Here is a 27,233-nt window from a genome sequence, read left to right on the forward strand (position 1 = left end):
GCTTTTCTACAATTTCAAGGACCTGACTTCAGACAAGGAAGCGCTGAAGCATCTTGGTAACCAATTCAAAGAGTCCCCAGCACTATTCGGTCATGCATACTCACGAGAAGAAGGTTCCTAGAATAAGACGACATCAACTGCATACAAATCACAAAAGACTGCCATCATGAGCGCAAGAGCTCCAGCCCACGACGTCATTTCCATTTCATCTTCGTCTGCCTCGGATTCTGACTGCCGAATTGTGAAAGTCGTTCCATCGCCTGCTAAACGAGGCAGGCACAGATCGACGAGATGGAAGAGCAAGCCTTCCACCATAAAGACGAAAAGAGAGCCGGCTATTACGGATTGCAGAAGCAGGGAGATGAAGACTCGCCAACGCGAAGAGGCGGATGATAAAGATCGGCCTGGCACGACATCGGCACAGAGAGCATACGGAAAGTGGTTGAATGAGGACTCGATGGAAAGACGCAGGGATGGTGTCTGTGATGGTGGTCTCCAGGGTTCGACGCAGAGGATGCTCCGGGACGGTCACTTGTCTGTTGTGGGAGAGGATGCCCAAGCGAGCCACCAGCACTTTGTCGATCCGAAGCTGTCAACCGCATCATTTCCGTTCTTGTCCCAAGGCTTGGATTGCAAACTGGAAGTTCGGCACCAAGGAGATGATCATTGTGGTGCGCGCTCGAGGTCCTGCTCCACGGCGACTCTCGACTTTTCTCCCAAGCTGTCCGCTGCTCGACTCGAAGACGGTACGGAGTTGGGAAGAGATGAACAGGAAGAGATGTTTAGCATGCTTGATGGGGCATCCGAAACGATCGACTTTGATAGTATACCACGCTCACCGGCATTGAATCTTGGAGGACCTGTGTCGTCAAGCACCGCTTACCCTACGCCATCTCTAGAGACTATATGGAAAGAGGAATTGAAAGCAGGTGGAGCTCGATTGACAAGCAAGCGTCGATCCTGTCACAAATCCCATGCAAATGATGATCCGTTCAGATCGACAGGCCGTTCGCAACATCGCATAAGCGCATGGGCGAACGCTCAGAGAGATCGCCATCAACTACTCCGAAAGAGAAGGGGTCCAATGTGGAATTCCATCATCAACGTCGGTGCTTTAAACGCTCTGCCAGGGCCACTGTTTACTCGGCCGAAAAAGGTGCTCCGTGAGGTTACCTACGAGGCCGCGATGAAAGAAAGGGCAAAGAGGAAGAGGAAACAAGGGTTTAACGTCTGATATCGCAGCGGAGACCGACGTGGCATTATCTTGGGGGTTTGTTGTGATATACCTCTACACGATTGTTACTGTAAGGTATTGGCATAATTAGGGTAGCAAAGACGCATCAACTTGGGAGCATGGGCATAAGCCTTGCGTGCAAGGCTGGATAGATGGCAGTGACAGATTTCAATGACCCTGATCCCTCTTCGAGCTTCCGAATTATAGGAGTTACTCCGTATATCATTTCATTTTGCTGTTGTTCATGTGAGTAGGTATTAAGCTGCATCGCCTGAGGATGAAGGGGCTTCTTTTTTGTTCTCTCTCGACCATGTCCTTGTGGGCCCAGCAAGCCTTTTCCAGAATCATTCCATTAAGGGGTTAAGAATACTCCGGCATGTGAGTTGACCACGGTTGCGATCGATTGAAGACCACAGAATGGCAACAGAACATGCAGATAATAATAGAAGCAGTTAATTCGCAGCATGTCATTCAGGTACCGTAGGGCATGCCGGAACCGAAAAAGAAGAAAAGAAAATGCCACTGCTATTGGTAGACAAGCGAAAGCGGGCCATGGCAATTTGGATCTTGTTTCGACAACGGGATCAGGACTGAATCCTGGCTTTCCTGTCCTCGTGGTGGCGGTGAGGCTATTCCGGTTCCTGAAAGCTTGTTCTGACCACGACCCTTGAGACTCTGTGCCTGGAAGATACATTCATGTACCTATGAGGACGTGAAAGACAAGCATCATCAGCTTGAAAGCACGACCACGAACTTGACACGCCGGTCCGCATGGTCACATCTTGATAACGCCAGCAAGGATATGGCTGCAACCCCCCCCGAACCAGCCGAGATTGAACCTCATCTCCACTCGGTCAGGGGCATTGAAAATTCACACTGTGCTGACTACCTAAAACTGTGAGATTAGCCACTGTGCGTGAATCGATGGGTGGGAGGCCCCCCCCGGCTGTTTTTGCAAGCATGGGATGCTTAATTGTGCGTGTATCAGATACATTGCAGCAGTCGAGTCTTGGCTTGGGGATGCTTTAGGCGCAAAAGAGAACCCTGAAGCTTTTTTTTTTTGTTCTTTTCCCAATTCTGCGTCTTTCCTTTTCATGTGTTCCTGAACGGGAGTAACGCAACACAAGATGGGCTCGTAAAGCCCTCTGGATGCAAGGAAAAACGAGAACTCGGAGAATACAAGCAGCTGTTAAGTGCCCGAGCATGGGGACACACACCATCTGGGCTCGGCACTTTCTTGGAGCTGTAAACAGACGTACCGTCTACCTGCATATGACAGGAGCATTCAATCATTGATTCTTCCATGTCACTGTCCTGAATTGCGCTGGATCCATCCGGTCTGTCCAGGTCTTGGGTTTGGCCAATCTTACCAAGGCCCTGCCTGCTCCAAAGTGTGATCCATGGACCACTGCATGAGGTGATTGAAAGCAGAAAGGCCATGTACCGCTACTCCCCGAACTGCGAACCAGCAACAGAGCAGCGGTTGTATCGGCTACGAAACCGCACAGCCCGTCACCACGCCATCTTAGCACACTCACCAACCCACGCCCACAAGTTTCAACGCCTGGATGCTGCTGTTACCTGAAGAGATTGCCTCGGCCATTGCAGTACCCGGTACCTGACGCCGGGGCGGCTCGTCAAGTACCGAGTACTTTGAGCATCTTTGCACCACCTCCTCCCTCCTTGTTTGAAGCCGTCGATTGGCGCCTCCTTGGCTCGTCACTCACTTCGATCCTCCGCAATTCTGCATCTTGTCTCGTCCGTCTCTCTTTTCTTCCCACCTTCGAGATTGCTTGCTTGCCTTTCCGCCCTTGTTTCTTTTTGTATCCCATCTTGCCTTATCCACACTCGTTAGAACAAACATTGAAGCAGACACAGCTTTTCCGTCGCTTTGCCCGTCTTATTCTTCTTTCCCCCTCTTCTTCATCACCGGCTTCTTCTCTTCTTCTCTTCTCACTCTCGTTTCTCCGCCCTCTTTCGTTATTGCCCTGCTATAAAACCACTCCGAGATTATCAAGCGCTGTTTCAAACCTTCGAGACATCTCTTGCGCGAACCCCCGCGCCGTAAATAGGACAATCGAATCATCTACGCCCTTCCCCCATCTCCAACACTCTTTCGGGACAAATCAGGGCAGCTGGTTCGCCCTGTTGATGCAGCAATGATGCGCGATCATGGCGTTGGGATTGGCATCATCAACGGCGGCTTGGAATCCGCCGCTAACCACGCCACGATCCACGGCCACATGAGCCCGGACTCGCCTCCCGGCATGACCACGTCCAAGAGCAGCAAGTCGTCGTCCTTCCATTCGCTGAACAGCGACGACGCCAGCGTCCTGGCAGACGTCGGCCACTTCGAGGACATTGGCCTGGGCGACGACGGCGTCACGCCCAAGGCGGCCTCCCACGCCTCTCGTCCGCCGCGAAACCTCGCCTCGGCCAAACGAGCACCGCGCCCGAAGCGCTCCTTTACCAGCCTCAATGGCGCTTCTTCGGGCTCGAACCCGCGCAGCACGAGTCTCTCCACCATCTCCGACCCTCGGCCCATGACCCTCACCAAGGGATACACCACGTCCTCCGTCCCCCAGTCTCGCCGCCACCGCAGCATCAGCCCGGCCATGGCGCTGGACCCCCGCGATGTCAACCTCCCGTCCCGCCCGCGCCGAGGCAGCTGGCAGGTGAGCCGAGACCGCAAGTCCACCTCGGAGCTGGAACAGGAATGCGACGACGACGACGACGATGACGACGACATCCCCGACGGCCTGTTCCTCGATAATGTGCCCATCTCCCCGCGCCCGGCAAGCCAGCGACCCGTTAGCCGGTCTCCCTCTGTCAAATCTGTGTCGCCATCGCCCGATCGTCGCAAGAACCGTATCCGCAGTGTCGGCAACGGCACGCCTCCCGTGGCCCAGGCGCAGGGCTCCTTGCGGTCTCCCACCTGGAAGACGGACGGCGACAGACCGCTCCCGAGCCCCCTCAGCGGCAAGGCCCGCAGCTGGAGTGTCGCGCTGGCCGATCTGAATGCTGATACCAAGGATCTTGTGGAAAAGCTGGAGGAGCATGCCGACGAGTTGGAGCAAATCCAGGCCAAGAAACACGGCGTCATCCCGCGGCCCAACACCTGGAACCCGAACCATTCGGCAAAGGTGGACTACGACAAGAAAAAGGAGCGAGTCAAGTCGTCTTTTGCAGAGCTGCCGCCGCTGCGCCGCTCCAACATTATGATTGACCCGCTCCCCATTTCCAAGGAGAAGGAGGCCGTCCTGAGCCGCACTCGACCGTCTTGGCTGCCGCCCAAGGATCCTGCTGAAGAACGACGCCATCTACGCGAGTACCAGAAGATGATGGCCGCCAGTGTCAAGGCCGAGGAGCGGCGGGAGGCAGCGCGAAAGACCAAGGCGGAGTCCAAGGACAACAACGCAGACAAGGCTATGCACATCTGGGAGGACGACATCCTCCCGCGATGGAACCAGGCCATACGCGAGAAGGCGACGAGAGAGCTCTGGTGGAAGGGAGTGGCGCCTCGTAGTCGGCGGGTCGTTTGGGCCAAGGCGATTGGAAACGAGCTTGGCCTGACGGAGGCATCCTTCAAGGCGGCCCTGACCCGATCAGAAGAGCTGGAGCAGAGAGTCAAGACGGACAGGGGCGATGCCGAGGACATGAGGCGGGTCAAGTGGTTTGAGCAAATCCGCAAAGACGTCGCTGAGAAGACGTGGAGGGAGCTTCGCATCTTTGAAGTGACTGGCCCGCTGCACCAGGGCCTGGTAGATGTGCTGAGGGCCTATGCTATGTACAGGAACGACATTGGCTATGTGTCGGGATGTAACGTGAGTGATGGCGTCTTCGCCTTGACTTCCCCTCTTGAACATTTTCATGCTAATAACCAAGCAGACCATAGCCGCTCTCCTGTTGCTCAATCTGCCGAACCCCGAATCAACCTTTATCGCCCTCGCCAACGTCCTCAACCGACCACTCCCCCTATCATTCTACACCTTTGACCGTGGCGCGCAAGCATCAGCATACCACCTCGTGCTCGAATCGCTCAAGGTCAAGTCGAGTTCGCTGTACGAACACCTGACCCAAACGGTACGCGGCGTCCAGCTCGACCACTACCTTGCCACCATCTTCACCAACCTGTTCACTGCGCACCTGGCCATCGACGAAGCAGCAAGGCTGTGGGATGTCTACGTCTTTGAGGGCGACACCCTACTGGTTCGGGCCGCCGTTGCCATTCTCCTCAGCCGAGAGATGGATCTGCTGGGAAGCAAGACTGCCGATGAAGTGATGGCGGTCTTGTCCAAGACTAGCGCAGGCGCTTCGTCTACACGAGCACTGAGCGAGGTGGGCGCCGAGGATCGATTCATGCAAAGCGTCCGGGATGCTGGAAAGCATTAAGCGATTGCTTCTTTCTTGTTTTCTTCTTTTTGCTATATCATGACATAGCGAAGCAGCGCTCTCCTTTGTCGTCTTCTTTGCCTTTCTTCCATATTCCGTTTTGCACAGCAAGACGCCGTCTCGGGGCCTCCACCGTCCCCCAGATATATTGACGCCCCACGATATTTTGGTCAGATTATTCCCGGTGGTAATGTATATCAAGATATAGACATGGAGATAAGGGTTGGCTATGTGAGGTTGGGCGTTGGTTCAGGGTTTACAAGTGGCATTTTGGAGCCTTGGTTGAGCAAACGCTGAGCACGTTGCTCTCTATTTGATCACAGTTTACTTTTTCGATCTGAACAAAATTGGCGTGAATATTCATACTGAGAAGTATTGTGCGAGCAAGGTACCTTATTTTGCAGATATGATCTCGATCCTTGGGAACTTACAAATAAGTTGGCGGTTCGGTTCGCGTGAAGAAGCGGACAAAATGAATGAGTCAAATTTGCAATATCGAGCTTCCATCGAGGTCTTCTTCTTCTTCTTCTTTTTTTTTTTTTTTTCTTAATTTACAAGTGGTGGAAACGACAAGATAACAAAAGAGGTGATCAACTCGTGTTTTTATCCAAATGACATGGCAATTACTGAGTGAAAGATTGATCTGCATAATAGACGCCCATGCAGATGCGTTTTGTGCTTGATGAAACTGGTGAGGTGAGGTTGACCGCATCAGTCACGTGTCGGGTAGGTGTGGGCAATTTTTACGTCAACACTCCGTCAACCGCCAGGAACCAGCGTCACGACGGCCAAACCGGACAAAAATAGCCCAACACCTTCGACCTGAGCTTCTCTCACACGCCCAGATATCTTCGACTTATAGCGGTCTACAGTGACCGCAGCGGCTACGGGGCCATACCGATAGCAAACGAACCGCCGATGCCGTCAGGCTACAAACATGGCGACACCCCGGCCAAGGCCATGGTGCGCGGCACAATCTCCTACCTCGAGTCGCAGGGCCTGCCGGTGAACAAGTCGGCCATCTTCCGGCACTTCGAGCTGTCGCGATCGCAGGGCTACGCCGCGCTCAGTGCGTCGCCCGTGCCGAAGCGCGACGATCCGGAATGGGGCGAGACGCGCGGGCGGCCCAGCAAGATTGCCGACGTGGAGGTGGCCAAGATGGAGCAGATCCTGTGGAATCCCAAGTACGAGGACGTGAGCCTCAACTGGAACGGGCTCGCGGAGGAGGCCGGGCTGGAGGTCAAGTGTAACCGGCGGACGCTGCATCGGGCGATGGGCACGCTGTCCTATCGGCGATGTCTCGTCTGTGGGCGGACGAACACGCTCAAGAGGCATCGCGAGAAGCGCAGTGACTTTGCTCGCAAGGCTCTGCAGGCGTATCCCCTCAAGGAGGACTGGCGTCGCGTGCGGTTCAGCGGCGAGCTGCACTTTGCGTTTGGGCTTGACGGGAAGATGCGGTTGACGCCGAGGTCGGGCGAGAGGCTGTGCAGTACATGCGAGCAGGAACCTACCAACGCGTGGCCGCGCGACATCAGGAGACTGCATGCCTGGGCTGCGGTGGGCTACGGCTTCAAGAGCGAACTGGTCTTCTACGACGGCTCGACGAGCCCCAAGGGCACCGGCGCCATGTCGATGCCAGACTACTGCGACAAGGTCCTCGACAAGGTGGTCAAGCCGTGGCTCACGGCGTCGGGCCCCATGGCATTCGTGCTGGAGGAGGACGCGGACGTGTTTGCGCACGGGAGCGCGAGCAAGATCAATCTCGCGCAGCAGTGGAAGGACATGCACGGCTTGCGATGCACGTTTAGCTGCGGCGAGAGCCCGGACCTGAGTCCTCTTGACTCGCTGTGGCCGCCGAACAAGCAGTGGACGTCGGAGCTGCTCAAGGACAAGGACAAGGACAAGGAAAAGGAGAGGGGGTGGGAGGACGAGACGTTGAAGAAGGCGGCGAGAGAGGCGTGGGCGGGGTTGAGCCAGGAGAGGGTGAATATGTGGGTTGATGCGATGCCGCAGCGGTTGCAGCTTGTTGTTGAGATGGACGGGAGGATGGTGCCTTGGTGATGGAGTGATGAATCTGAGCTCTGGGGTTATGCATTGCCTTGCGTTGCTGGTTTTGGTTGTCTTGCTTGATGTGGAAGTACTGTCTGGCGTGGTGTACCACGGACTGAGATGAATGGCATGATGTGATGATGAGATGGGCTTGTTGTTTGTTGATGACGAGCTATGGGTTTATGACTGCTAGGAGTTACTGGCTTCTTGTCTCGGATTCGAGATGCCGAGAGGGTGGGAGACTCTGCGTAACTATGGACTATATTTGAGCCGAATCTTCGTTCAGTCTGACACGATGTGTCTCTGCTAGAGTAGGTATGAGTAAGATGAATGCCGTGGTGAACAGACATCTATCTCCTTGGGAGCTAGCCTCGGACTACCTGTTGGGCTAAAGTACGGGGAAGTACTATGAGCGGCGACTATTGGTCTTATTTGCTATTCTTACCCGCCGGGGGGGGGGGGGGGTTTAGTTCTTCGTGATAATACACATCGGATGGGAATGGCATGTCAATTCAAATCCTATCCATTGGACAGACTTGGAAGCTGGTGGCATCTCGAATCTTGTCCATTGGGTAGACACGTTCAACTGAGATGCCACATCTTGTCACCTTCTGTTATGGGCAATCTCTCATTGAGACTTCAAGTCCGTTTGGTACGTGGTATCGGGCGGCAAGGCGGTATGCGATGTGGCATCCAAGAGCCTAATCGAAGACCAATTTGATGCGTTCTCGCATGCTCTGTTCTCGTGCTCGTTCATGCATGAGGTTCAGGTGCATCCTCACTTGCAGATAGGTGCTTGGTTGTTGTACATGGTGTATTACATGCTGCAAGTCTACGCGAGCAAGCGGTTTGTAGGGATTAGAAGAAACTCGGAAAAAATACTGATGCCCGCTCAAGCGTTCATAGGGGCCCAAGCGAAGCTGCTGCTGAAGCCTTGACGGAGCTGCTGACCTGTGACGAGGCTGCTAGCCCTGACGAGGCTGCTGCTGCTGGCCTGACGAAGCTGCTGGCCTGACGAAGCTGCTGGCCTTAACGAAGCTGCTGGCCTGGCAACGCGGCTTAGGTTGTCATGTGACTGGGTAGGTATAGAAGCGAATGGGCTGTTACAGACTTTTTCCCCCCTGATCTAGGTATTCCTAATAGGCATAACTGATACCATTCGAAAGCTTAGAAAACGCTGCTTCGCATAGTATAGATATCATTCCAGTGCTCAAGACCGTGAGCGCGCAATTAAGCAGATTGTAATGTTGATAGAGTACGTAGATGCCAAGGAATCTCACAACGCCACAATCGCAACATCGCGATACCAACCTTGACCTCATAAAAACACCATAAAAAGAGGTCTTGGATACATTTAAAAGCGGTGAGCATGGCAAAAAGGACCAATTGCCAGTCGACTTTTATTTATACTTCCCTAGGCTCGGGGGAAAAGCTGAATTAATAACCAAGCAAAGCTGGAAGCAGCGAACACTCCGGGTAACCCCTGCGCTCCGCTGCTTCGCAGCTTCGCTTGGGATAATTAGCACTTGGGGATACATGTTACCCCATCTTAACAACACTTCGACACCCTGCCTTCATGTCTCGCTGTAGGCATATCAGGTACTCATTGTTGCGGTCCTAAATCTCCTCCAGATAGACACCTTCAAGTTGACGAGGTAGACGAATAGGAAAATACAGTGTCTGAGTATAGTTTAGACACACTCATACTGTGCCGTTATCAATCGGAAAAGCCCACCAATAGAACGAGATGCAATTACTAAGCCGCCACACCCTGCTCCATTCATAGAACGAAAAAAGCACGTGGTTTTTTCTCGTGCGGCGAATCGGCGGCTGCGGTGCGGCCCCCCCCAGATCGACGAGGCCGCCGCCAAGGGATGGCACACAAGGAGAGAAGGAGGAGGAGACCCTTGCCTGGACCCTCTCAACAAAATTCCCAACAGATGTGGGGGAGAGAGGAGACTTGATGCGGTACTCCGTACTTGATGCAGTGTTTGGTGCGAGAGAAGTGCATGTACAATGTGGAAGTGGCAGTTGTTGATGGACGATGATGATGATGCTGTCTGTATTATGTTGGATGAGAGGATTGGATTAAGGAATGCTTATTGCGAGACAGTTGAGGTGATGTTCACAATGGATGGATGGAAAGTGAAGTCAATGGGAGATGGGAGACTTCCGAGGGGCGAGAATCTACGAGATTCACTACTCGTGCTCCTGAAAATTTGGAGACGGTGCCTGTACGGTAGTGGCTCGCCTTGCCACCAAGATGTACAAACTGGATGCGTCCATCAAATGCGGAAATCAGACGAGACCACAGAACAAGAGCATCTTTTCTCATCTAGCGTACCAACTAGTCGTGATTTCCAATTTGTTGGCCTACATGATCTGATATCGTTGCGTGACAGGGCACGGCTGTGAGAGATGCCGGGGCGGGCCAGGGGAGAGCTTGGACGATGGATGGAGATGATGGAGAGAGGTGGAGGGAAGAGGGAGAGGGAACATTCACATGTCCCGAGGCTCAAGTAGGTTTTGGCCTTTTATCAGTTCGCTTGAATGGGAGTGGGAAGAGAGAGGGACGAGAAAATTGGCGCTGCGTTTAGCCGATTTGCGTAAAGATTGGTGGTTTTGACTGGGTGATTGGACGGTGGTTGACGGTGATGCGATGCGAGGCATTGGAAAGTAAGGGATGGGGGAGGAAAAGCCAAATGCCGCTCTCCTGAAGCACTCATTCAGTATCTGGATGATGAATCCCCAGGTCATGGAGACTTGTAGCCCCCCCCAATCTTGCCCTCTGACCACACCATCAAGCAAGACTCGGCTTCACATGTCTAACCGCCTCCGAGTAAGGTACTCACCTTACTTTTACAGCACAGTACATAGAGGCAAGCAACTCGTAGGATTTGCCTGAGAAAGTTGCAGTTGCCCCGGCTTGCTTGCTCGAAAACGATTCGCCTATCTCGAAATCTGTTTTAGGCATCCTTCAGCCCAGCCACCCCAGCCACCCCCGTCACGGCCGCCCGCTTTGATTTCCCCCTCATGCAGGGTTTTTCTCTTCCTGCAGACTCGGGGCTACGTGGTCGTTTGGGGGGTGCGTTTCAATGCTACGGTATCTTGTAGCGGTACTTGCGGCCGGCGCTGCTGCTTGTACGCCTGGTATCGACGTGTTTGTAGCATTTGTTTTCCCATCAGGCTGTGATGCACGGCTGTGAATATGCATGTTCTGAAGATGAGAGATGATGGGACAGTTGCTCGTTCGAGAACACCGAGATTGGCAGGATTTTTGAGTCAGCTTAGGGCGCCATCATGTTGCAGCCGCGTATCGGAGATGGCGCATCTTAGCCCTCTCGATTTTTTTGCCTTTTCATGTGATGGCAACGACGGCGACGCCGCCTGATGAATCTACATACAGACGCAGGAATGATGTCTGAAGCAAGTCAGAAGGCTTTTGAAAACACGCCTCAACGGTCATGCGAAGAAACAGGCCAGTGAGTGACGTGTGGTCTGTGTCTAGCAATTGCTGAGCCGAGTGCCAGCTGTCTTGTCTGGCCATCAACTACTAGGTACTAAGAAGCTGGCCCCCCTTGTTCACATGGTCGGGGTACAATTATGGTTTGTCTCTTGTACTTTGTACCCTGTACCCACCCGCCAAGGGCAATCCAGGGTCCGATTTAATCGCGCGGACCCAGATCTGGCATCAATCTCGCCTCCAATTGGCAGACTTTTTTGGTCTTCTTTTTTTTTCCAAGGGGCATCCAGAAGGAATCGTGAAACGACAGGTATCCTTCTTCGAAATCACCGCGAAACCAGTCAATTGAGTAGCGACAGGCAGAAAAAGAAATCAAGGCCAGAGAGAGTAAGAAACAGAGTCAAAATGAAGATGAATTGATGCCTTCAAGGCGTGTGCAGCACGTACTCGGTACCTGTCATCATCCTCAGGCTGAGCCCAAAGCCCCACGCCGCTCTTCTCTCTCTTTTTTTTTTTTTTTTTTTTTTTTCTTTTTTTTTCCCAACTTCAACATCACACAATCCTCCCATCGCCTCACCAGCATTTACGAAAACTCGCATCTCCCATCAGCTTTGCCGACCGGCCGAATTGACTTCTCGATGCATCACTCGACGGTTTGACTTTCTACCTTCCCCTCCTGTGACGTCCGTTCCTGGATCCCGGGTAGGCCGTTCCTGGAAAAGGGCCAACGCAGCCAACGGAGGCTTGGGAGGTACCTCGAGCAGCGGTGCGACGTGGGACGAAGNGTTTTTTTTTTTTTTTCTTCTGGGCTTGCTCGGTCTGGTCCGTCAGTCGATTTTGCCTCTGTTGCCCCCCCTTTTCGCCTATGTCTCTGTACATCCCAATCAGACTCTCCTCCTAACCATCACCTCCTCTTTTTCCCTCTCTCCTCCTCCTCCTTCTCACACGCCCCCCCCAGGACAGACAAAACCAGGCCACTCCCCGTCCGGCTCGTCTCTCTCCTTCCTCTTCCCCAGGAGGCCCGTTCACCAGCCGGCTATCTTATCTGATAGTAATAGTAGCGAGCTGTGCTCTCTTCTCTCTTCCTCTTTTTTTTTTTTCTCTCTTCTCTTTTTCTTCATCTTCCCCATCCAACAACTGGGAATAGCCTCGTGTCTTCTCTGAGAGACAGACCTTGAGCATCTGCAACAGAGAGCATCGCCATGGCTTCCACCGCGCTGCCCCTGCCTGAAAAGGCCCCCCTCAGGCGCCATGTGACGGACTCGACCGAGTCCTCTGCCGCCGTGACTCCCATGGACTCGCCCCGCCCCTCGGCCTCGTCGACTTCGCTGTCGTCTATGTCGTCGGTTGACGTGAATGGCGTGGACAGCAAGGAGGCCGAGTTCGGCCGCCTTGTCGACACGTACGGCAACGAGTTCAAGGTGCCCGACTTCACCATCAAGGACATCCGCGACGCCATCCCCAAGCACTGCTTCCAGCGCTCCGCCCTCAAGGGCTACTTGTACATCCTCCGCGACATCGTGTGCCTGGCCACGACCTTCTATGTCTTCCACAACTACGTGACACCCGAGACGGTGCCGTCGACGCCCGCCCGCGCCGCTCTCTGGGCCGTCTACACGATCCTGCAGGGCCTGTTCGGCACCGGCCTCTGGGTCATTGCCCACGAGTGCGGCCACGGCGCCTTCTCCGACTCGCGCCTCATCAACGACGTGACGGGCTGGGTGCTGCACTCGGCGCTGCTGGTGCCGTACTTCAGCTGGCAGATCTCGCACCGCAAGCACCACGCCGCCACGGGCAACATGGAGCGTGACATGGTCTTCATCCCGCGTACCCGCGAGCAGCACGCCTCGCGCATCGGCAAGATGGTGCACGAGCTGTCGGAGCTGACTGAGGAGACGCCCGCCTACACGCTCTTCATGCTGGTCATGCAGCAGCTGGTCGGCTGGCCCAACTACCTGCTCACCAACATCACCGGCCACAACAACCACGAGCGCCAGCGCGAGGGCCGCGGCAAGGGCAAGCGCAACGGCCTCGGCGGCGGCGTCAACCACTTCAACCCCAGCAGCCCGCTGTACGAGGCCAAGGACGCCAAGCTCATCGTTCTGAGCGACATTGGCCTGCTGCTCGCCTTCGGCGCCCTCTACTTCCTCGGCAACACCTTTGGCTGGTACAACATGGCCGTCTGGTACTTTATCCCGTACCTCTGGGTCAACCACTGGCTCGGTAAGTCCTTTCTTGTCTGACGCACAGTGACGCACAAGACGTCCCCCCTGCTGACCGTGTCTCTCCTCCTGTCTCAGTTGCCATCACCTTCCTCCAGCACACCGACCCCTCGCTGCCTCACTACACCGCCGAGGAGTGGAACTTTGTGCGAGGCGCCGCCGCCACCATCGACCGCGAGATGGGCTTCATCGGCCGTCACCTGCTGCACGGCATCATCGAGACGCACGTCCTGCACCACTACGTGGCCACCATCCCCTTCTACAACGCCGACGAGGCCACCGAGGCCATCATCCCCGTCATGGGCGAGCACTACCGCTCCGACGTCAAGGACGGCGCCGTCGGCTTCGTTCGCGCCCTGTGGCGGAGCGCCCGCATGTGCCACTGGGTCGAGCCCAGCGCCGAGGCCAAGGGCCACGGCAAGGGCGTCTTGTTCTTCCGCAACCGCAACGGCCTGGGCACCAAGCCCATGGTCCTGCCCAAGCCCGAGTAAACGCTGGGTTTTGGAAAATAGAGAAATGTTTTAGAATCTTGTCATTTGTCTTTGCGTATGAGTTGTTGGTCATTTGCACAAAGAGGTATTTCTTTTTCTCGTCAGCCCGATGGGATCGCGTGTCGCGGAGATTGTTTCGTTGCGCGGGCCGTCATTTTGGCGATGTCTTGGAGATGTTGTCCAGTCAGAAAGAGAGACATAGAGCTAGATGCATGATACCAATAGAGACGATCTAGAAGACTGAACATTGTGCAGTCGTGTTTCTTGCTGCGTGATGCTCTTTGTCGCCGTCATGTGCCTTGATGTCGATGACGATGAAATGTCCAAGGTGGAATGCAGGAGTGAGACACGCGAGCAGCATCAGTTCACGATGCGGGGATGGTCGTGCTTTTTAGGAGGGAGTAATGAAAACCCCACACAGCTCTTATGTACAAACGTGCCGGAGGTCCGGTCATGCCGGCGATTTTTTACGTCGTGTTGGATTGGTGATGTGGCTGTGTCTGATTTGACATGGGGGGTAGTCGATGGCGATCGATGACTGGTGCATGATGCTTGCCATACTATTTACTGGTGAGGCATAACTAAGTTGACTGAATTTAGGCGAAGGTCGGTTGAATCATGAGGATCGGAGAATTTGTGATTTCGATGGTTGGGATTGGAGGAGAGTCGTTGAAGCTTGTGGCTAGTTGGCGTTGATATAAGCTTATTGTGGTTTTGAAGCCGGCGATATCTGAGGAATGCGGCTCATGATGGGGCCGTTTCTCATAAAGTCTATTATACCTACGACAAGCCACACTTGTTGGTACAAGTTGACTGATCATGCGTAGATGATTTTGATGCTAGACTCCATGTGATGCCGATCAATGCCTTCACTGACTCTTCCTCTTGACCCTTCCAACAACAACCACCCCCTTGAGCACCCTCGTCCGATCAAGCCACGCATACACCCTCCCCACCAAGGCATACGCCGTCAACGAGATGCCATACGGTCTCAGCACAGCATCTTGTTTCCGCAAGTGGCCCGCTAAACCGCCAAACACATGGTCCGAGACGTCACGTATCTCGACCTGCTCCTTATCGTAACCGCATTCAACCAGCTGTTCCCGATACTCGCTCTCCGTCAAAAACGTCCGCCAGGGACAAAGCAAGACGAAGCCTAGTATGCGAACGGCCATGGTTTCCCAAAAGGACGCAGAGCCGCTGAGGATGAGATCGAATGCCGTGACGTTTGCGTGCAGGGTTCGCGCCGCGAGGGTGAAGATTGGTTTGCGCGAGGGGGAGAAGTGGTAGAGGCAGTCGAGGCCCATGAGCCAGCGCTCGGGGAAGGATGGGTCGGAGAGGGAGGTGACGGAGGAGAGGACTTTGAGGGACCAGGATGTAGGTTGAGCGGCGTCTGCCTGGAAGAGTTGAAAGGAGGTTTTGGGGAGGTTGAGTGAGGTTGATGATGATGATGATGATGATGATGGGGTTGATGGGTCGTGGGCTGGATGGGAGAGAGCGGCGTCGAGTCTTTGCTGAGCTTCTTGGAGTTGCGTTGCGTTGAGTGTCAAGCCCACGTAGCGGAACCGAGGTCGTGATGAGGCGTTGATGAGGTCGGCCAGCGCAATGGTCTGGTCGCCGCATCCGAAACCGACGTCTAGGACGGCGACGGGGGATGTTGAGGTGGAGAGGAGGCCGGCCGCTTGTAAGAGCTGCCGGAGCATGTTTCGCGCGGCCTCGTCAAAGTGCTGGATGGCGGTGCCGTCATCTCGCGTCCTGTTACAGTCAGTAATTGCTCATATCATGAAGGAAGTGGGATATTGCCTTACCAGAAGCCTAGGTTCATCCACATGGAAGGGAAGGGCGTCCTGATGTTGAGCTTCCAGTGGCCGAGGCCGTAAATGTCGCTGGTGCGGGTGAGCGAGATAGCTGTGACGGCGAGGGGGATGATGATGGTGAGGCATCCTGCGATGAAGCCGAGGGAGAAGCTGCTTAGGGAGGGCCAGATCATTGGTGAGTTGGATTTGATGGCGGTTGCATGAGGTTGAAAATGATGAAGGGGTAACCGCAAGTGATTTTGTTAGCGGGGCAGATGCACGATGCACTGGTCCTTGTCGCTGTGCCGTTTGATCAAATCTCACGTCTTACGAGAACATCGGGCGGAATCAAGGGCCTAAATTAAGACTTTAGACTTCCATGTCTTTTTGGCTTCTGCATGTCATTTTTGTCATCGTGTGCCTCGGCAGCTACACGCTAGAAGTAAGCCTCCCATGACTGCATGAGATGGTAATACCCTTATATCTTCCATCACCACAACAGCACACGCCTCACTCCATTGCTCCCTGTAAACTCGGCAACCATTATACAAACACCTACAATGAATCGACACGTCCTAAATGTTCGCTTCTCACCGCTCATGGCGTAGATGAAAATGATGCAGAAAAAAGCGCTGAAGAGATGCTGGCCGGAGCAATAATTCAGTTCGGGCCTGTGCGGTCCGCCGGAGAGTCTCAAATCGCCCTGGCCGGTCCAATCAGAAGGGGCGATTGAGCAGCTTTTGCTGGGGCCCGTCGTGCGGCCGATGCCAAGTTTCTCATCCCTCCCTACCTTATATTCGTGAGAGACATTCATCATGAGATGATGATCTGAAACGCCAGACGAAACAGTTCACTCTTTCAAAGACCCATCTCGAGATCGAAAAGGGAGCGCCAATAACTAGCTCCATCTATAAGGGCACACTCATGCATACAAGCTGGACGAGCTGAGTAGGCTATCCGTTGATCGCCTCTGCTGGACCAGCTGAACAGCCTTGCGGACGAACAGAGTCAAGAGATGCCGTCGCGACAGGGCAAACCGGCGGGTGGCGAGCGCAAGACGCGGGTCGCCATCATCGGCACTGGCCTGGCCGGGCTGACGACGGCGTATCTGCTGCATCACGACGCGCAGAAGCGCTACGAGGTGACGCTGTTTGAGCAGGTCAGCAACGATCCATGATCCGCGATGGATACTCACGGTGAAAGGTCACGCTACTAATACTCACTCCAAAGGCCCCCAAGTTCTCCCTTGATGCCGCGTCAGTCACCATCAAAAACTCCAAGACGGGCACCGCCGAGCGTATCGACATCCCGCCGCGCAGCTTCTGCCGCGGCTACTACGCCAACCTGTGCCGCATGTACGACCACCTCGGCGTGCCCTTTCAGCACATCCAGCTCATCTGGGTCTTTGCCCGCGTCTCCGCCGCAGCCCAGGCGCAGGTGCCCAGTCCGGAGGCCGTCCAGACGATGCCCGGGAGCTACTTTGTGTATGGCAAGAGGCTGCACGAGATGCTGCTGATATCGCCGCACTTTTGGCGCGGCTCGGTGCAGACCATCTTGCAGACGCTGTATCTGGCGATTTGCCACCTCTGGTTCTTTGCGGCGTGTTTTCTGTTCAAGCCCCGGATGATGAAGGCGGAGGCGCATCTGGACGTGAAGTCCGTTGCCAAGGATAAGAACGGCGGCGCCAGCAGCTGTGAGTCGTTTCGGCAGTATCTCGATCGCATTCGGCTGCCGCAGACGTACGCGCTGTACTACCTCCTGCCCGTGCTGAGCATCATCTGCAGCTGCTCGCACGCCGAAATGCTGGACTTCCCGGCGAGTGACGTGACGGAGTTTGTCAAGGGCTCGTTTCTGCGCAAGACGTATGTGGCTCGCGGTGGCATCAACCGCGTCCAAGCGACGCTGGCGGCGGGGATCGAGGACGTCCGGCTGGAGACCCATGTGACAAAGGTGGACAGAGTTGACGGAGGCGTTCTGATACGCTCTCAGGGCGTCCATGGCGATGCTGCTGCTTCTGAGGAGGTGTTTGACCGCGTCGTGCTCGCGGTGTCGCCCAATGTTGCCGCCGCCATCTTCAACCCGGCCAAGCCCCTGCTGGGCGTCATTCCCACGGTTCCCGTCACAAGCACCGTCGTGGCTCCTCTCGCATCAGAACTGTCCGTCGTGCCCGAAAAGACGCATGTCCCGTCCGGAGAGTGCTCGTACCGCCGCGGAGACGCCCAGGTCATGGCCTTTAGGACGACGTTTTCCGAAAGCGTCGTTCAGACGGAGACGCTGCACTACTTGTCGGATGGGCTGGTTGTGCGGACGAGCCCTGTGGGCGATGCGCCGGAGTTGAAGGGGACGCTGGACTCGGCGAGGTTTACGCGGACGTTGCGCACTACGGAGAGCAGAGCCGCCGTCCAGAGGGTATTGAGGGCGGGCAAGGAGGCGGCTGGAGATGAAGGCGTGTGGACGAATGGGCGGGATGATGTCTGGGTTGTGGGATCCTGGTGCTGGGATGGGATGGTGTTGCTGGAGGGGTGTGTTGTGTCGGCGACGAGGGTGGCGAGGGACTTGGGGGTTGAAGTGCCGTGGGAGCGGTAGATTTGTGTTTTTGGAGTTTGTAAGTTGCTTGTGTATTGCATGATACCTTTGTGTGTTGGGTGTTGTTCATTCGTTGCTGGCTTGTCAAGGTGTTTGAGCGGATTCAAGCGTTTCTGTTGTCGACTCAGCGTGGTGAGGGTAGATTTCACTCTGTACAGCTCATACATGGAGATAGATGGCAATATTGAGCGAGCTTATAGAAATCCTGTGGGTATGTCATGAACTTGAAGTGTATTGGCGCACAACTAAGGTAGGTATGTTTGAGATGGTGAACATCAGCAGCATGTCTTGTTCATCAAAGTTATTCCTCTTCTATCAACGCGAATGAGGAGCCACGCCAAACACTATTCACCAGCAGTCCAGTTGAACCATTTCAAATTATTTGAAGGATTCAGGCCACAGTACAATACTAGTATTGGATGTTTCCTTCTGGTGGCTACACAGGAGTCGTCTACTTTCTGCTTACCCTCACGAGGGATCCCTGCTGGGGGGTTTGAGCAGCATGCGAGACAAGGCCAATGAGCCCTAATGAGGCAGGATCTGGTTTAAATTCACCTTCAGGGACTCGGTTCCAGCCATTAGATTCCATATATTTATTTCTTGCATTCTCTTTTGTCCGTCCCAGGGCACCATCAGATCTACATTCGTACATTGCAGGGCAATGCCTCCTCTCAAGAGCGAAACACGAATAAACATCTTGAAAGCTTCACCTCGACGAACCCCCCTCACTAGAACACGCTTCACAGTCTCACACTCATCCCTCACCCCAAAAAGAAAAGCGCAGAAACAGACCGATAGATAAAAGCAGCAAATCAGATCAAGTGGCGTCTTGCTTCATCCTCCATCTCAGGCACAGCCCCCATCCCCCCTCTATCGTATGTACTTCCACCAACATCGATTCAAGTACGATGGCTGATAACACGCACAATCCCTGCTCATTCGTCCAATTTTATGCAAAAAAGGCCAACTTGGCATGGAAATGAGTCCGCAGCGGTAGTGTCTTGTCAGAAAACGCAAGTATGACGCCCACGACTTTTGTTCTTCGAGATTCGACCACCTCTGATTCGATGTTTTAGTAGTATCACCGACAGTGTGAAGTTGGTTAGTCAGATACATGTAGAGAAACGAGTTATTGCAGAATCGACCCTTTCGAAAACGAAGAAATGATGAGTCTACAAAAGAAGCAAGGGCACACCTTGATCACGCTTTGAATAGTGATCTGATTCCGTAGGATCAAGGAATCGACCAAAGAGAGAAAAAAGGCTATACAATGCACGCGACATGCATGGATTCATGGTTCCATGTGGACCAAATCAAATCAGCCGATTCTTTTTCAGCTTCTGGCACCAGAAGCTTGGCGACTTGTCGCGGCATGCTCTCAAGTCTTCTCGTTCCCCTCATCTCTCTCCGGCTTGAGTGATCTTGAGTGCGCTGTGTCAACGTCATTGATGGACTGTCGTGGTGTAACGAGCGAGCAAATCTTTAGGCTTGATGTGAGTGTACTGGACGGAGTATCTAGCCGAGATACTACACTAGGTAAGCTCGGGCGGTGATTGACTGCAACCACACAAGCCTCACATCGTTTCTCTTCTTTCTCTTTCCTTCGGTAATCTTGTGCGGGTGGGTAGGTGGAGCTAAGGTGAAGGTGCAGTCAATTCCATGTCTGTCCTGAATGATGTGAGTCGAAACGAGATGAGTTGACAGCAAACTGGATCCATTGCTGCCATTCTTACAAGCATTTTTGGAAGCAAAAGTAAAGACCGGGCAAGTCAAGCGAAAACGCTTCATGTAGATTATCATTAACCCAGGCCGGTCCTGTGGATATTCTTGGTATTCTCTCTATCATTACACTCTGTGACCCTGCTATAGGATGGAATGCTTCATAATTCCTATAGAACCCCCCGCCCAAAGACGCCGAGCTGGTAGCCAAAGCCAAATGCCACCTCCCCGTATGTCGTTGCCATCCGTGTTCGTATCGTGACGGATCCGCCTGGAACCGCTATGTGTAAAGACAAGTAAGAAGAGAGCGGGCAAAACATCGCCAGCGTGTTCCGGTTCCCTCCCCCTTCGTCGCGTATAAGCCCATGATGTAAGTCGCCGGGAGAAAAGCAAGCGGGTATCTTCTCCTTCTAAAGGTTCCAAATGTATGCCGAATACTACTGGTGTAGTAGGATTAGAGTAAAGTGTGCGAGGCAAGCTTGCGAGAAAGCCGATGGATTGCGAGTGCATCCTTTCATGACGTGTGCAAAATATCAAAGTGAGCAGCAGCTGATGATGCCCGTCACCTGTTGCATGTTCGAGCGGTTATTAAACTGAGGACGCTGGCTCCTTTATACCATGGACTGGCTAATGCTGGGCTTCCGCTGCCTAGTGGGCGACCAGCTGTTTCGGGATGATACGCCGAAGCTGAAGAATCGGCATCGTCGACGGTACGATCGCCTCGACGTGGTGAAGAAGTAGGCCGCGACAAAGACAAACGTCAGGACGACAAACAGCAGGCCCAGGTAGAACGTGTAGTGCTCGCCAATCGTCAGGAACAGCGCCGCATCCCAGCCGTGCCAGCTGCTGGCGCCGCCGTGGACAAAGATGGGCGTCGTCACCTTGCCACGGAGCATGTGCGGCGCCATATCGCCGTGCTCGTCGGACAGGATGTATACCTTGCTGGTCTGGCGGCCCGCGAGAACATCGCGGACGTAGGCCATCCACTGGTTGGAGTAGAACATGCAGCCCGTGCTCAGCATGTTCTCGACGTAGGGGATGCGCATCGGCAGCGCCCAGTGCAGGTCGTGGCTGGGCACGTTCTCCAGCAGCTGCGTCAGGAAGGGGTGGCCGGGCTCGGTCGCGATGAAGGCATTGTTGACGCCGGCCGGGTGAGCGCCAGGGGAGACGTACGGCAGCCGCACGATGGGCGTCGAGTCGAGGGCGACGCGACAGGTGACGTCGAGGTCGACGTAGATGCCGCCCGAATGGTGCAGCAGCGCGTAGCGGAGGATGTTGGCACGCTGGATGTTCTGGGCGTAGCCCGTGTAGTGCGGCAGGATGTCGGGGTAGAACTCGGCGATGAAGGCCGTGGCGTTGACGTCGGTCCACAGGCGGTGCTCCCACTCGGGGTGCAGGTCGGTGCAGCTCGAGATGGCGGCCTGATACTTGGCGACGCTGGCGTTGCCCAGGGCGATCTGGTGGATTATCTTGGGCACGACGACGGGGGGGAGCGTCGACGACGACTCCGACGACAGCTCTGAGACGACGGCCGAGGCGTTCTCCGGGTGGCGGTACAGAATGTCGGGATGCTTGTGCAGCAGCGGGTAAAAGGTGCTGTATGTCAGGGCAATCTCGCCCAGCTCGTGGATGTGCCGCCGGAAGAGGAAGACGATCCAGAAGAGGGCGATGGCGGCCAGGGCCACGATATTGCGGGTGCGCATGGCGGGCGGTTCGAGAAGGAGGGACAAGGGAGAAGTAAAAGGGAAAAGGAAAAAAGAAGCAGTTGGTGAGAGTGGAAGAAGAGGGAGGACAAGAAGAGGTGGGAGGAGGTAAGAAAGAAGGGGGAGGAATGACAGAGACGTCAAATATTAAGGTTCGGGTGGTACTTGGGCTGGTTCAGTGCTGCTCTGTGCGCGTCTCAGCACGGCCAAGGCTTGGAGAGGCACCGAGAACCAAGCACTAAGAACCTCTTGTTAGGTGCTATGTACAAGTAACTAAGGTAGTAAGGCAGATAACAGCAGGATCGGGATCGGCAGCGAAAATGTAAGAAATAGCTCTCTCCTTTGTCCCTTTTCCGCTTTGGCTCTGTTTTTCATTATTAGGTACTCTCTCCTATAGCGGTTCTACTATCCTATTCTTTGCCTCTCCCTCTTGCTGTCCTTGTTGTGCAGTGACGGACTGTTGCAACTGCAGGCTCCGCCAACCGAGGCTCGAAGAAAACAATGAGAACAAAGAGGAAAAAAAAAAAAAAAGATCCAGAATTTTAGTCTACGTCTCGCACCATTTCGGGCTTCCATATGCCTAGGCGGGCTGGCTGACCTCGAGTTAAATTATGGGACTCGCCTGGGCCCCTTTTCCTCTTCCCCTCTTCTGCCATGTCAGGGCCAAAGAGGCTTTGGATGGAACGCCTTCAAAAAGGCAATTTAGTCGGTGGCTTGCCCAAGGAACACGTCCTGCGCAGTCACTCGCTGCGGTGCATCATCCCTTGAACAGCCGGGCAGACGTCGTGCCCTTGTCCGCCTCCTTGGCGGACATGCAGCTGAGCCCGAGGGGTATCCCCTACCTGGTCGGTACCTGCGCCGAGTTGCCGCTTGTACCGTCCACATGCACGCGACGTGCGTGGGCAGAGTGGTACCTGGCGGACTCCGTCGCGGTACCCTCTAGCTGTGCGATACCTCGGACCCGGCAAATGGAGATACTAATACTGTACTACATGAAAATCATCCTGAAAGTCATCAGCACAGAAGAGGCGGACTTGAGGCTATGCAAAACTCGTTGCTTGGCACACAAATGGGCTCACGGTTTGATGACGCCGTCCGTCAGATGAAAAAGGGCTGGCGCCATGACCTGAAGCGGCTTCACGGCAGCGCTACGGCTGCAAGGTGACGGGCGGACATGGAGGGTGATTGGAGCATGCATCCTTGGCGGATCGTCGTTGGACACTGGCCCTGGTCTGTCTGTCTGTCTGTCTGTCTGTCTTGTCCTGCGCCTGAGTATCGAAGCCAGCCCTGGGCTGAGTTGCTGGGTGCTTGGCGGAAGCAAAGACTAGCACGGAGACAGTTAGGGATTCGAGGCACGGAACTTGGCTGCGCTCCGGGCTGCGTCTTCTCAACAGGCTCAAGCAGTGCCGGAGCAATTACTGCGACCTCGTCCCGAGCATTGCTTGGTTTTGACACTAGGCCGGGATTCGGACTGCATGCTTGGCCCGACGCGAAGCAGGAATGCGGACGGAGGTGCAGCTGTGCGAGGGAGCGAGGCATGGCGCGTTACACGGAGGCTTGCAGAGCCCGGGTTGCTGACTCTGGTTGCATGATGCTACTCGATTAGTTGCTGGAGCTGGACTTGAGATGGGTGATTAGCTGGCTGATCGATGGGAAGCATGAGGGCGATGGAATCAGACGGGGCAATGCCATTGTCCGCGGCCTGCGTTGCGAGCATGTTGGTGTGGTGTGTCACCTCCGCTTATATCAGCAAACTGTCGTGCGGTAGGAAGACATGCTGTATCTCCGAGGTACAATTTTCTTTTCAGGACAAACGATCACTTAACAGAGCCAAAAGAGGCATGATTTGTTGACGAGCAAGGCAAGGGGACAGGCCGAAGGAATGATCATCTCGAAACCGCGTTGCTTGCAGACACTGTCACAGCCAATCTGACAGTTGATGACAGCAAACGAGGCGGACATGTGCGGATCCGAGGGGTCAGGGACCCCCAACTCTTCTAGAAACCAGAAAATAGGCTCCGTGCCCGGAGAAGAGCCCCAGCTTTCCAGATGCGTGGGAAGAAAGGAGGGCAAATCGTGAATAAAGTTGCCTCGGCCGGGGAGCTCCGCAAGGGGGTGGCATCTGGTCCCCTTTTTGCTTGCATCGAGGACCTGAAGTACGGAGTCTTCGGCTCTCGAATCGAGAGAAACCGGGAAACGTGGTGAGCGACCGACATCAGACAAAGTCCCGCCAGGTACCGGCTACTTCGCTTGCAGCACGTGAAACGAGACACAGTTTGGCACGGCTGTTGTCCAAAGTGCCGGCGTTACGTCATGCGGCACCCATGCACCGCCACGACTTGACGCTACGGCACGCCAGCCCCCGTGCCTGTTCAACGTTGCGTGTTTCTGCCCTTGGGTGCGTACCTCGAGGACCGCATCTTGCACCGTGTGGCTTGTCCATGGACCGTACTTTGCACGGAGTCGGGGGAACAGGAGCAGAGAGTCACAGAGAGGCTCCAGGTTACCAGTACTTGCACGGTACTGGCAGAACCACGTGACCCCTATCATGGGCGACGCTGCTCGCCGTCATCACAAGCAATTTGCCATCCCAGAAGCTCGCCTCAGAGCTGCGAGATGCCCGTTTCAAGCCGCTTGAAACATACCGATCCAGCCTGAGATTGCGGCTGCATCCCGCCTCCCGCAGCGACGGCCGTCCAGAACCAGCGATTCCATCGACAGATCAGGATTGACGCCGGGCCGCCGTTATGCTCGCTTCGATGGTGTCCCTCCTCCGCCTCAGGAGAAGCACCACCATCCTGCTGGCCCTAACGCTATCCGTCGTCACCTTCGTGCTGCTCGCCAATCCATTGAGCCCCGCGGTGGACTCGGCAGCGCTCTCGCTCTCGGTTCAGTCGACGAGCGCCGGGCCTCGATACCCTCTTTGCAGCAATCAGACCAGCGCCAACGTTACTTGGCCGCTTCACTCATGGCGGGCGGCAGCCGAGACCAAGTATGGCGGGCTGCTGGAAGACAAATTCACGTGGGTGGATTCGTGCCTCTTGTCGCGATTGAGCTGGTTGTGTTGATGACAGATGCTGTAGGATTGCCATGTCGACGTTCCATCGCCCCAGGGAGCTTCACCGCACCCTGACGGCGCTGCTGGCCGCCAAGATCCCGTCGCTGCACGAAATCGTCATCATCTGGAACAATTTTGACGAAGAGACGCCCGACAGCTTCGTCTCCCAGCACGGCGTGCCTGTGCGATACCGCAAGCCGACCCGTGACAGTCTCAACGAGAAGCTATGGCCCGACCCCGAGTACCGAACCAAGGCCATTCTGCTATCCGACGACGATGTCTACTACCGCCCCGACGACCTGGAGTTTGTCTTTCAGATGTGGCGCAAGTTTGGAAAGGACAGGATGACGGGTGCCCTGGCGCGCTGCGCTACGGCTCTTCCGTCTGGCGACTGGGACTACAACTTCTGTTCCCAAAAGGCGCACCAGGACGTCTACTCTATGGTGTTGACGAACCTCGCGTTTACGCACATTGCCTTCCTCGACTACTACTTTTCCGACGATCCTGCCGTCACCAAGATCCGCAAATACGTAGACGAGGCCTTTAACTGCGAGGACATTGGCCTCAACTTTGTTGTTTCCATGTTGACCGGGTCAGGCCCGCTATTAGTTCGAGGGAGCAGTCAGTATATCAACTTGGACCCTTCCGGCGGCATCAGCAGACAGACGGGCCACATGGAAGCGCGTAGCAAGTGTCTTAACGTCTTCGCCGAGGCCTTCCAGTGCATGCCGCTGGTCAACGAGACGGGACGAATCGAGCACGGGGTGAAGCACAATGTTTGGTATAAATCTTTATGGAACCGCATTCACGGCTAGAGGCTCACGAGGCGTTTTGATGAACCTTTTTTTACGTTGACATTATATGATACCTAGTACATGGAACCGATGCACGAACAAACAGAGATACAAAGCACATGATAGAAGACACATATAGATGTATATGTACAGATCAAACAATATGCCCCTTTGGAGGGCCTCATTCATTATACTAGGCGTGACAAACGAAAAACGCAGAGGTAACGAGGAAATGACACACCGAAACAACAGGCGTGGTAGTAAACAAAGTCAACTTTCATGGAATCGCCATATCAGCCAAATCGAATACATGCCAATCGATCAATCCATGTCACTGCGAGTCACTCGTTAGCACAGCTCAAGCACATTTGAAGCGAAGGAGAGTCGAGGAGAGGAGCATCCTACAGCAAAGCCAGCGTCAAGTCACCATGAATCTTGGCCTTGAGTTCAATCTGGATATCCAGGTTCAAGTCGAGCCGCAGCTTGAGCGGGTTCTTGCCGTCGTCCTTCTTGCCTCCCTGCTGCATTTGCTGCTGCTGCTGCTGCTGCATCTGCATCTGCTGTTGCGGTTGGTACATCTGCTGCTGTCCCTGCCGCTGCTGATGGGGCACCATGCCCTGTCCCCTCTCGTCGTAGTCGTCGTCGAAGTCGTCGTCTTGGGCCTGGCGCTGGAAGGGGGCGCCCCTTCTTCTGCGGCGGGTCTGGGTCTTGGTTTGGGTCTGCGACCTGTCACGGTCGTTGCCGGCATCGTCGTCGTCACCGCCGCCGCGGGCACCACGGGCACCACGGCCGCTCGAGCGTTGGCGTTCCGGAGCGGGGGGTGTTGTGGGCTCGTTGTCTTCGTCGCGGTCGGAGTTGTCTTCGCTTAGTTCGCCCGTTCTGCCGTTTTGCTGGGAGTCTTGCTGGTGGTCCGAGGCGTTGTCGTTGTCATTGGCATCTTGCTGGTTTTGGTCTTGGTTGTCTTGGTGCTCCTGGGGGTCTTGGTGTTCCTGCTGTTCTCTGGAGTTGAACTCCTGGTCTTGGGGCTTCTGAAGGCGTGTTAGTTGACGGGCTTATCACTTGTTGAGCATAGGCGGCTGTGAGTGCAAAGGACAAACCTCGTCTGAAGACATGATTGATGATGCTTATGCGGGTGAAGCAGCTGAAGATGCTGAGAGACAAAAGGAAAGGATTCAAATTATTCAACTAGTTGGAATCCCAAGTAGATTCAAGATAATCTCGTCCTGAGTTGATACAGCATGCCAAAAGTGAGGCGTAGCTCCGCGACGGCTGGCTTTTGTGGCTCAAGGACGACAATTCGGATGACGGCCCACCACGAAGACTGCCCTTGATGCCGAGTGACGCAACTGCGATGTGTCCAAATCAACTATCACACGAAGCTAGAACAGGTAAAGCAGCGAAATAGAACAAAGGGAATACTAAGGAAACTGAAAATCACAAGAATCCTGGATAGCAGGAACAAGGGGTCTGAGGTGTAAAGCCAAGCTTTGTTTGCACTCCCCCCCGGTCCTGCTTTTTGGTGGCGTATATGACGTTCCAAGTTTACGTACGGCATGATTAGGACTCCATTGCATGAAACCTATGATAGCTAGGAGAGATGCTGAGAGGTTCACACCATGGGCGTCGAGAATCCTGCCCGGTGAAGTCATCGGAGAAGGGGCTGCATGGCTTGTCTATCCTGGAATCGGACTGGGATGCCGCCGGCCCCCACAGTTGGGGCTGCGGG

General features: G+C 54.7%; 10 protein-coding genes across 10 annotated transcripts; 6 read left to right on the forward strand and 4 right to left on the reverse strand.

Annotated features, from left to right (window-relative positions):
• Positions 1-166: 166 nt before the first annotated feature.
• On the forward strand, positions 167-1,234 carry CCMA1212_007606 (uncharacterized protein; the record flags this gene model as incomplete). Its single annotated transcript, XM_073704771.1, has 1 exon — positions 167-1,234. The coding sequence occupies one exon, from the start codon at positions 167-169 to the stop codon at positions 1,232-1,234; it is 1,068 nt and encodes a 355-aa protein (XP_073556768.1).
• A 2,159-nt stretch (positions 1,235-3,393) lies between these two features.
• On the forward strand, positions 3,394-5,626 carry CCMA1212_007607 (uncharacterized protein; the record flags this gene model as incomplete). The annotated part of the gene is made up of 2 exons (XM_073704772.1): positions 3,394-5,058; positions 5,123-5,626. 2 exons carry the CDS (start codon positions 3,394-3,396, stop codon positions 5,624-5,626), a joined length of 2,169 nt encoding a protein of 722 aa, XP_073556767.1.
• A 918-nt stretch (positions 5,627-6,544) lies between these two features.
• Positions 6,545-7,687, forward strand: CCMA1212_007608 (uncharacterized protein; the record flags this gene model as incomplete). Its single annotated transcript, XM_073704773.1, has 1 exon — positions 6,545-7,687. The coding sequence occupies one exon, from the start codon at positions 6,545-6,547 to the stop codon at positions 7,685-7,687; it is 1,143 nt and encodes a 380-aa protein (XP_073556772.1).
• A 4,642-nt stretch (positions 7,688-12,329) lies between these two features.
• CCMA1212_007609 (uncharacterized protein) lies at positions 12,330-13,851 on the forward strand (the record flags this gene model as incomplete). The annotated part of the gene is made up of 2 exons (XM_073704774.1): positions 12,330-13,361; positions 13,439-13,851. Exons 1-2 carry the CDS (start codon positions 12,341-12,343, stop codon positions 13,849-13,851), a joined length of 1,434 nt encoding a protein of 477 aa, XP_073556771.1. The 5' UTR covers positions 12,330-12,340.
• Positions 13,852-14,720: 869 nt separating this feature from the next.
• On the reverse strand, positions 14,721-15,841 carry CCMA1212_007610 (uncharacterized protein; the record flags this gene model as incomplete). The annotated part of the gene is made up of 2 exons (XM_073704775.1): positions 14,721-15,606; positions 15,660-15,841. The coding sequence occupies 2 exons, from the start codon at positions 15,839-15,841 to the stop codon at positions 14,721-14,723; spliced, it is 1,068 nt and encodes a 355-aa protein (XP_073556563.1).
• A 728-nt stretch (positions 15,842-16,569) lies between these two features.
• Positions 16,570-16,764, reverse strand: CCMA1212_007611 (uncharacterized protein; the record flags this gene model as incomplete). The annotated part of the gene is made up of 1 exon (XM_073704776.1): positions 16,570-16,764. One exon carries the CDS (start codon positions 16,762-16,764, stop codon positions 16,570-16,572), a length of 195 nt encoding a protein of 64 aa, XP_073556564.1.
• Positions 16,638-18,233, forward strand: CCMA1212_007612 (uncharacterized protein; the record flags this gene model as incomplete). The annotated part of the gene is made up of 2 exons (XM_073704777.1): positions 16,638-16,806; positions 16,878-18,233. Exons 1-2 carry the CDS (start codon positions 16,663-16,665, stop codon positions 18,231-18,233), a joined length of 1,500 nt encoding a protein of 499 aa, XP_073556565.1. The 5' UTR covers positions 16,638-16,662.
• Positions 18,234-20,563: 2,330 nt separating this feature from the next.
• CCMA1212_007613 (uncharacterized protein) lies at positions 20,564-21,655 on the reverse strand (the record flags this gene model as incomplete). The annotated part of the gene is made up of 1 exon (XM_073704778.1): positions 20,564-21,655. The coding sequence occupies one exon, from the start codon at positions 21,653-21,655 to the stop codon at positions 20,564-20,566; it is 1,092 nt and encodes a 363-aa protein (XP_073556566.1).
• Positions 21,656-24,402: 2,747 nt separating this feature from the next.
• On the forward strand, positions 24,403-25,528 carry CCMA1212_007614 (Exostosin-like 2; the record flags this gene model as incomplete). The annotated part of the gene is made up of 2 exons (XM_073704779.1): positions 24,403-24,677; positions 24,739-25,528. The coding sequence occupies 2 exons, from the start codon at positions 24,403-24,405 to the stop codon at positions 25,526-25,528; spliced, it is 1,065 nt and encodes a 354-aa protein (XP_073556567.1).
• Positions 25,529-25,908: 380 nt separating this feature from the next.
• On the reverse strand, positions 25,909-27,062 carry CCMA1212_007615 (uncharacterized protein; the record flags this gene model as incomplete). The annotated part of the gene is made up of 2 exons (XM_073704780.1): positions 25,909-26,535; positions 27,054-27,062. 2 exons carry the CDS (start codon positions 27,060-27,062, stop codon positions 25,909-25,911), a joined length of 636 nt encoding a protein of 211 aa, XP_073556568.1.
• Between the last annotated feature and the right edge of the window lie 171 nt (positions 27,063-27,233).

This window comes from Trichoderma ghanense (assembly GCF_004382785.1).
Source record: "Trichoderma ghanense strain CCMA-1212 chromosome Unknown scaffold_10, whole genome shotgun sequence".
In the NCBI taxonomy this organism is placed as follows: Eukaryota; Fungi; Ascomycota; class Sordariomycetes; order Hypocreales; family Hypocreaceae; genus Trichoderma; species Trichoderma ghanense.